Source organism: Chaetodon trifascialis, chromosome 15 (assembly GCF_039877785.1).
Source record: "Chaetodon trifascialis isolate fChaTrf1 chromosome 15, fChaTrf1.hap1, whole genome shotgun sequence".
NCBI classification, from domain to species: domain Eukaryota; kingdom Metazoa; phylum Chordata; class Actinopteri; order Chaetodontiformes; family Chaetodontidae; genus Chaetodon; species Chaetodon trifascialis.
This window is the reverse complement of record NC_092070.1, coordinates 25,910,096-25,918,861: the sequence shown is the minus strand read 5'-3', so window position 1 is coordinate 25,918,861 and position 8,766 is coordinate 25,910,096. Positions and strand designations below refer to the sequence as shown.

Below are 8,766 nucleotides of genomic sequence, written 5' to 3'. Positions count from 1 at the left end.
TCCAGGACGTCTGGGCGTGCGAGGGCACCTTGATTGTCTCTCTCTCTCCACACACACCCTTGTGTTTTTATTGTGTGTGTGAAGGTGGATGTCTGACATTATGAGGCCTGAGCTGACTGCTCTCTCTCTCTCTCTCTCTCTCTCTCTCTCACACACACACACACTCACTCACACACACACACAGATTCTGGGCTTATTTCAGCTTCCTTTCTTTGTGATCACTTCCTCTTTTGATCCTTTTTCTCATTTTCAAAACACAGCTAATCAGTCAGCTCCACACGCGCGCACGCACACGCACAGGCACACGCACACGCACACACTCACTCACTGCACCTCCCTCACTGACATCATAAACCAGCGTGCAGGCTGCAGAGCCCGCAGTGAGGAGTGTGAGGGCAGCTGTCCTCAGGTCAGTTCAGAGCAGCGCGCAGGCTGCAGAGCCCGCAGTGGGGAGTGTGAGGGCAGCTGTCCTCAGGTCAGTTCAGAGCAGCGCGCAGGCTGCAGAGCCCGCAGTGAGGAGTGTGAGGGCAGCTGTCCTCAGGTCAGTTCAGAGCAGCGCGCAGGCTGCAGAGCCCGCAGTGAGGAGTGTGAGGGCAGCTGTCCTCAGGTCAGTTCAGAGCAGCGCGCAGGCTGCAGAGCCCGCAGTGAGGAGTGTGAGGGCAGCTGTCCTCAGGTCAGTTCACAGCACATACACCATTCACACTCACACTCACACCTAGGGGCAATTTAGAGTCACCAATCAACCTAATGAGCATGTTTTTGGTCTGTGGGAGGAAGCCGGAGAGAAGCCACGCATGCACGGGAATAACATGCAAACTTCATACAGAAAGGCCCGACCCGGGGATCGAACCGGCAGCCTTCTTGCTGTGTGGCATGCGCACTACCTGCTGCGCCACCGTGCAGCCCTCATCGTAGTCCATATATATTATTTTCTATTCCTAAATTTTAGTTCCTTCAAGCAAAGTGAAAATACTGATTGGCCTCATCAAACAGCAGCTTTTACAACATCAGATGCTAATGCTAGCTAACATTAGCCGCCACTCTTTATTAGCTGGTGGGTTTTGCTTTAATGTACTCTGCCTTACAGCAGTTGAACAGAAGAAGCAGAAGAACACACGTTGCCTCTCTCGTCCTAACCCTCACACTCAGGTTTTCATCAAGGTGAATGTCGGACGGAGCTGCGACTGCTTCACCTGCTGGCAGCAAAGCCAGACGCTGACGGTGGGCCGATGAAGCAGCGGTTAGTCTCGCGTGGTGCTTCAGCATCATCATCTCTTCACCTGGACAAAACGCACCTGGACACCAAAGCTAGCGCCGTTCCTTTTCCTGTGGACTGGAAACCTGCAGACACACGACAGTCCATGTCCGCGGTGGACTGTGCTCAGACCCACGAACACCTTCTACCACGTGGTCAGCTGAGGCGGACAGACGGAAAGCGACTCCCTGATGTGATCTGGTGTTTCCTTTTTCCTCTGAATGAACTGCATTAACTTTAAGTGTATGTTTAAGTGCTACAGCAGGTTGTCGGGTCACATGATGCCTATTAAATAATGTCTGACTGTCTCACACATGAAATGACTGTGAAATAAAAGGAAAGATTCAGACTTCACGTTTTGATGAGTGGGGTTAACATGACAGTGAAATATATGAATTCAACGTGTCGACTTTGTAAAGGTGTGAAGTGACAGTTTACCGCTTGGTGTTTTACACATTTCCTTGAATTCTCAAAATCTTTAATGGACTTTAGTGTTTTTCCTCACATGCTCGTGAGAACATGTCTGCTGACGCTGCAGGAGGCTGAAACCAGGAACAACCTGAGCTAAAACAGATCAGCGAGCAGACATCAAGACACACACACACACACACACACACACACACACACACACACACACACACACACACACACACACACACACACACACACACACACACACACGTTATCTGATGCTGCTGTGGTTGCAGCACAATAGCCAATCAGAGTCAACAGTTCCCGTCTGTCAGCCTGAACAGTGATCAAATGTGCACCTGAATGCATCGCAGACACTCGTCGCTCTGTTTGAGGTCAAACTAGCAAATCGTGTTTTTCTCACACTGTGACTGATTGAAGCAACGTTCTGGAGAGATTTTACGTTGGAATAACAGCTTGCAGATGCTCCTTCCTGCTCTGCACCTGTTTCTGCACCATTAAACTCACCACCCTGCTAGAAAAACCAGCATAGACCATCATCATTTCCATGCTGGTCTATGCTGGTTTTTCGAACAGGGAAGCTAGCCACCAGCAAAACCAGCATGGGGTATGCTGGTTACCAGCATATGTTGTGTTTTGATGCTGGTGAACCAGCATCACTAGCAACACCATGCTGGTGTACCAGCATAGCTATGTTGACTCACCAGCTAAACCAGGATCAATCCAGCATAAACCAGCATAGACCAGAGTGGAAATGATGCTGGTCTATGCTGGTTTTTCGAGCAGGGAAAACTCACCATGTCGGTGAAACTGGATGGAATTTTGTCTGGTTTCCCTCTGATTTCCTCCAGCTGCTCTCCCTTAACTCTCTGTGACTGACGGTTTCTGGTGGACATAAAGCCTTTCCTGTTACCGAGATAACTGCTAACGGCTGCTAACCGTAGCTGTTTGTTAGCTCAGTTAGCCTCCAGGTGGGCGGCCATCTTCCCAGCCGGTAAGAGAGTGAGAGAGGACACATTCAGCAGCACAATGCAGGTCCACACAGATGTAAAGCAGTACTAGTGTAATGTACAAATGTGTACAGATACGGGAGTGGAGGAGAGAGGAGCTCAGTGCATCATGGGAAGTCCCCTGACGGTCTAAGCCGATAGCAGCATCACTAGGAGCCCGTCCAAAGCAAGCCCGAACTTTGAGCTTCATCAAAGAGGAAAGTTTGAAGCCGTGAGCACAGATTGTGTTTGCAGTAATACTGCAGTAGTGTTCCAGTCTCTGCAGTAGGATGTGAGGTCAGTGGCGTTGAATGCGGTCACAGAGACGGTGCTGTCTCCGTGAAATGACCAGGTTTACTTTGTTTATGAGCAGAGAAAGAGTCTCTGAGCTCTTCCCACTCTGACTGCATCTGTATCTGACCGCAAATCACAAATAAATGACATGAATCCAGTTTGTCTGGAAAGCCTCAGCAGCTGCTTTCTGTCTATCGGCTGCATCTGTTTCCTTCATGAGGAGAGAAAAACCTTCTGAGCATCACGTTTCATTCACAAGCTGCTGAATGAATGAATGAATGAATGAATCCTCAAACATCAGGAATCACAGTCAGCATGAAGAGCTGTGTGTTTTACATGTCTGTTGCTTCATGACGTCTGAGGAACTGGAACATCATCAGATAAGAGACGCCCGGCGTGATGTTGGTATTCTCTGTAAGGCTGTGTTTCCTCCTTCTGCCATTAAAGCCGCACATCTCCACCATCCAACATGGCTGAAATTAAATTAGCCGGACTCTCACTGAACTGCTGTTTGGTTCATTTCGCTCGTGGGCTTTCAAGCTCTTTACCTCCTGGAGACTCTCGGCAGATGTGTCAAACCTGTCGTGGGCTAGCTTTATGTCAGTATCACTGAAAGGTGCCGTTGAACAACGTCCAAACTAAAATAACATGAACTTGTGAGCAGTAGTGCTGATCTGCACGGTGGACCACAGGACCGAGGACACGCCTCAGACCTGTGGTCCACCATGCAGATCAGCACATTTCAGTGTTTGAGGACCTGGTTTAACGTACAGTCAGTCAACGCAGCGCCACCTCACAGTCTGACAAGGAAACAAGCACTTCCTGTCTGGAGCAGGCAGACAGGAAGTGAGAAAAGATGGGCTGAACGGGGGGACCGATGGATGTTTGTCACATGACAACATACTGAAGGACTGAAAGAAAGCATCCAAAATGCTGCATGTGTACAGTCACAACACAGTGACGGCAGTGAAATGGGTTCGTGTGGGAGTTCACTGGAACCTGAACGCCTCACCTTCCAGCTCGAATGTTTGAATTCACGTGTTTTTAGAAGAGTCTTCTGGTTTCAGGCAGCTGTGATCACAGGTTTATTTTCCAGATGAAAGATGTTAAATGAAGCCAAACACAGTCCATGATGGGAACTCTCACTTCAGGACCGAGCAGCAACAGATCAACGTTTCTCTGACGGAGCTGAAGACGAGCTGAAAGCTCCAAACATGAACATGCACACGTTTTAGTTTGAGGACACTGAAGCTCTGCAGAAACCACCGGAGGCCAACGACCAACCAATCCCACAAGGACGTCGACGGAGCAGACGACGGCGGAACGACGGCGGAACGACGGCGGAACGACGGCGTCAGAGCGAACCAGAACGTGGAGGCTGAGCTGCAGTCAGCTGACAACCAGCACCAGAACGCCAGCACACGTTCAGTCCACGCTGGCCGCTTATTAACACACACATTACAGGTGAGGGTCACCTGTCAGGCATGAGCCTCACCTGGAGAGGGGTCGCCTGAGGAATGAAACGGTGAGACCTGATTGGACGTTTAATAAAGTCAGTTCAGCGCTTCTACTCAGAATATTAAAGCACAAAACTGAAGCTGGTGAACTAAAAGTTGGATTTGAGTAAAAAGTGAAACTGAATTCCGAAAACTGAATTAGATTTTAAAACATCTATATTATTGGATGGTTTTCCTTCACTTTTTACAGTTAATAGTTCCTCTGTGTATCTGAACACAGACCTTTAACTACAGTCGAGTTTTTGGTTTTTATTTTTGTCTTTAGGTTTTCATTCGTGAAGAAAAGTTCCTGCTGTTGGTTCCATGATGTTTAGTCTGAATGAACGCATTTTCAGCTGAATTTAAAGAGCTCTAAAAGAACTTCATTCAAAGGTTTTCTTTAAAATAACTGATTATCAATAACTAATAATTAATAACTGTTTTTTTTCAGGGACTTTGGACCTTCATATCACAGATCCTGAACATGATAATCAAACTCTAGAAAGACAGAATTCATAGTTTGGAATATTTCAATGAAAACATGGAAAGAAAATCAGAAATCATTACTGACGCAGAGCAAATCATTTTTGTAAAACAAAGCATTTATTTTATTACATTCATGAAACATACAAACACCAGAGAGGAGGACAGGAAGTGATGTCAGAGGTTCAAAGTTCAAAGTGGAAGCTGTTTGATTTGACTTGATTCTATCTCTTTTACGCATGTCCTGTTTGTTTAAGTCATGTGACTTCCACCAGAATCACAAGCTGAGACGGCAGCTCTGCTAAGCTAGTTAGCTTCAGCAGAAGCATCGTTGTTCAAGCTAATCCTTTCGCTTTGTGGAATAACAAACAGAGTTCCAGATATGTTGGTAATTCACATGATGTTGGTTCAAACTTCATATATTTAAAGGACAGATTCGAACAAGAGGAAAGCACATTTTGTTTGAGCTTCAGCTAGCTTTAGCCTTAGCTAGCTTTCACTCCGTAAAGCTCTCCTGCTTGAACTGTCTAGCTGTCTTGACGATGACATGACAAACTTCTACATCGTAAAAAAACGACAGATTGCAGGAAGTACAGGTGCAGCTTGCTGCTTTTGTGCTTGATGTGAGAGCTGACGATGGTTAGCACTGGTCGGGTATCGTTAGCATAACTAGCCTCCTTTCATCAGCCTGCTAACGCTATCCTCATTGACAGCATGTGTGTGTTTGGCATCTTCTCAGTCGTTTCAGTCAGTGTAACAGGACGCAGTGCTGAGCGTGGCTCACCTGAGGTTCAGTTATGTGCTGAAGAAGAACAGAAGCTTCGGCTCACGGTTACGAAAGGAAAACCAGGTCATATCGTGGGCGGAGGAGACAGATGACTGACAACATGTCAAACTAATCCAGTGTCGACGGCCTGATACTTGAGTTAAATGAGAGTTCAGTGTGAGTTAAATAAGAGTTGCACAGGCTCGGCAGAAGTGACACAAGATGGTCTGTTAGCTAAAGGTCCCATGTCTGGACGGGGGACAGGACGGGTCAGGACAGCGTCCCACAACAGTAAATGCGTCTTTAATCCACCTCAATTCTGTAGTGTCCAGTTTTTTTAACCATCACCATTTAAACTCTGTGATTGTCAGCCAGACCAGGTGGATTGTGGGTAGCCTCAGGTGTGAGAGACAGGTCTGAATTAGTCCTACAGGTGTCAGCAGTGCAGTGAGGCTTTTCAAAACCCTTTCAAACCATGACCTCGTGGGTTTCAGCTCTTCCAGTGGAGTCCAGTGACCGCCTGGACCCTCAGGCATTGGGTCGGATCTCAGCGTAGTTCTTCACAACTCCAGAGAATCTGATGATGTGAATCTCAGGATTTCTGGATTTGAAGTCCTGCCACAGGTACTCAGGTGATAGCACCTTGCTGGGTTTGTTAAGCCACATGTACCTGAACACACACGAACAGGAAGTACAGTCATCAGAAAATTCAACAACCTGAACAACCTGTCTTGGTGACTCTGCGGCGTGCTGACAGACCTCACTGAACCCCCTTTCTCTCTAAAACCCTCGAGAAACCGGTCGCCAATCAGTCGTTGTTGACTTTCTACGTAACAATACTTTACTTGAGGATTTGGAGTCAGGAGACAGCACCGTCTCTGTGACCGCATTCAACGCCACTGACCTCACATCCTACTGCAGAGACTGGAACACTACTGCAGTATTACTGCAAACACAATCTGTGCTCACGGCTTCAAACTTTCCTCTCTGATGAAGCTCAAAGTTCGGGCTTGCTTTGGACGGGCTCCTAGTGATGCTGCTATCGGCTCAGACCGTCAGGGGACTTCCCATGATGCACTGAGCTCCTCTCTCCTCCACTCCCGTATCTGTACACATTTGTACATTACACTAGTACTGCTTTACATCTGTGTGGACCTGCATTGTGCTGCTGAATGTGTCCTCTCTCACTCTCCTACCGGCTGGGAAGATGGCCGCCCACCTGGAGCCCGGCTCAGTGGTCCGGCGCACACCTGCTCTTTATGCAAAGTGCCCGAACATCACTACTGCCATGATTTGGTGTTACATAAAAAAAATTGACTTGACTTCCTGTTCATGTGACTCTGCTCCAGCCTACGTGCTCAGGTGACTCTGCCTACCTGTTCAGGTGACTCTCCTCCTGCCAGGCAGCTTCGATGTTTTCCTTGGCATCAGCCTCGAAGTTGAAGCGACAGGTTTTGGCGAGCAGGTGCACTTCCTGCATGAGGCCTCCAAACGCTCCCCCACAGTAGTAGAAGTCGCCTTCGCCAGGAGCCACGTAGGCTCTGGACTGGGGCCTTCGCTCGTAGGGGAACCTGCTGCGGTCGTCTCTGTAGTAACCTGCAACCACAAGTAGAAATGAGCACGAGGAACACACCTGAACAGAAGGTGAGATGACAGAGGTGCAGCTGCAGCTGTATGCAGCCAAACCTTGTCGTATTTTGCTCTGTTATTCAAACTATTATATCAAACATTATATCAAGCTTTAAAGATATTCATTCATTCATTCATTCATTCATTCATTCATTCATAATCTTCTAATATTCTATAAAAATAATAATTGATCCAATTAAGAAACAAACTAACATCAGTTAGTCATTTGGTCATTTTTCAGATTCCAGTGCTGGTTCTGTCCAACACGACACTTTTTGTATTCGGCCAGCAGGTGGCAGCAAACACGCTCAGGTCGTTTGGGCAGGGATACGTGTTCTGTTCACACCGGGTGAGGATGGTGGACTTTGGTGCCGGAGGACCAGTACCGTCTACTGACCTGGATGTATCACAGCGACCAGTCCGCCCAGCGACTCGGTCCCCCAGCGGCCGTGGAACTGAGAGTCCACGTCCAGACAGAAGATGTAGTCAGCGTCGCTGTGAGCCGTCTGCTCTATCAGCGTCTGGATGAGCTCCATCCTCCGAGCAGAGATCTCCTGCCAGCGGTTCGAGCTGGGCACCGAACGCACCGTCAGCTGAATGCAGACAAGGAAGTAATGACAATCAAATAAGTAATGGGTATCAAACGTCCAGAAAAACTGCAGTTCTTTTGGAATTTACAACAATAAAACACGACAGACAGAGTTCATCTCTGAAAGCAAACCAGAACTCCAGAAGCAGACGTGTTTGAAGCCGCGATCAGCATAAATATGTTGCTTTTACTCACACTCTGCTCTGCCTTTGTTTAGTAACAGCATCTTTTCATTTGCATCACCTGTTTACCTGTCTGTCGGCGGCCATTTTGACTTGGGGCACCTCCTTTGGTCGGTCAGTGAACACATATATGTGCACCTTGAAACCAACAAAGAAGTGCTGCTCTGCAGTCTCGAGGAAGTTTTTCAGGAACATGATGTACCTGTCCAGAAGGCCAGAGGTCACCTCCACGTCACAGGTCACAGGTCACAGGTCACAGGTGTTGAGGGCTGCGTGGAAACCAGTGCTATGATTTCATACTTACTTTCCAACCGCGAACACAGTAGCTGCGATGCTGATGTTCTGTGGTTTGTAGATGCTGTCCAGTAGAACCGGGTTAAAGGTTCCCTCCCAGACGATAGGAGCCAACCAGGGTGTCACCGACACCACATCGGTACGACTGATTAAAGACACAGATCGACGTTAACGAACATATCAACAACGACGTCGAGACTCTGGGAACAACAAGAGGAGGAACAAGTGTAAGCGATGCTCACCCCTGCATGATGCTGGGCTGTTTGTACCGCACACTGAAACACAAACACATCCTCATCAGACTCATCGTCACTAATCTGTTCTGACAGGCTGAACTGTAGCGGAGCCAAAAATGTC

At 47.8% G+C, this 8,766-nt stretch overlaps 1 protein-coding gene across 2 annotated transcripts in view; it reads right to left on the bottom strand.

The window, feature by feature from the left end:
- Positions 1 to 5,049: 5,049 nt before the first annotated feature.
- LOC139343813 (globoside alpha-1,3-N-acetylgalactosaminyltransferase 1-like) overlaps positions 5,050 to 8,766 on the bottom strand; it is an 11,672-nt gene continuing 7,955 nt past the window's right edge. For both annotated transcript variants that reach the window (XM_070981624.1, XM_070981625.1), the window contains exons 6-11: positions 8,652 to 8,684; positions 8,420 to 8,554; positions 8,185 to 8,317; positions 7,742 to 7,937; positions 7,092 to 7,311; positions 5,050 to 6,385 (exon numbers count right to left, since the gene is read on the bottom strand). In XM_070981624.1, coding sequence (XP_070837725.1) covers positions 6,244 to 6,385; positions 7,092 to 7,311; positions 7,742 to 7,937; positions 8,185 to 8,317; positions 8,420 to 8,554; positions 8,652 to 8,684 — 859 coding nt within the window. In that variant the 3' untranslated portion in view covers positions 5,050 to 6,243. The remainder of the gene's footprint in view (positions 6,386 to 7,091; positions 7,312 to 7,741; positions 7,938 to 8,184; positions 8,318 to 8,419; positions 8,555 to 8,651; positions 8,685 to 8,766) is intronic.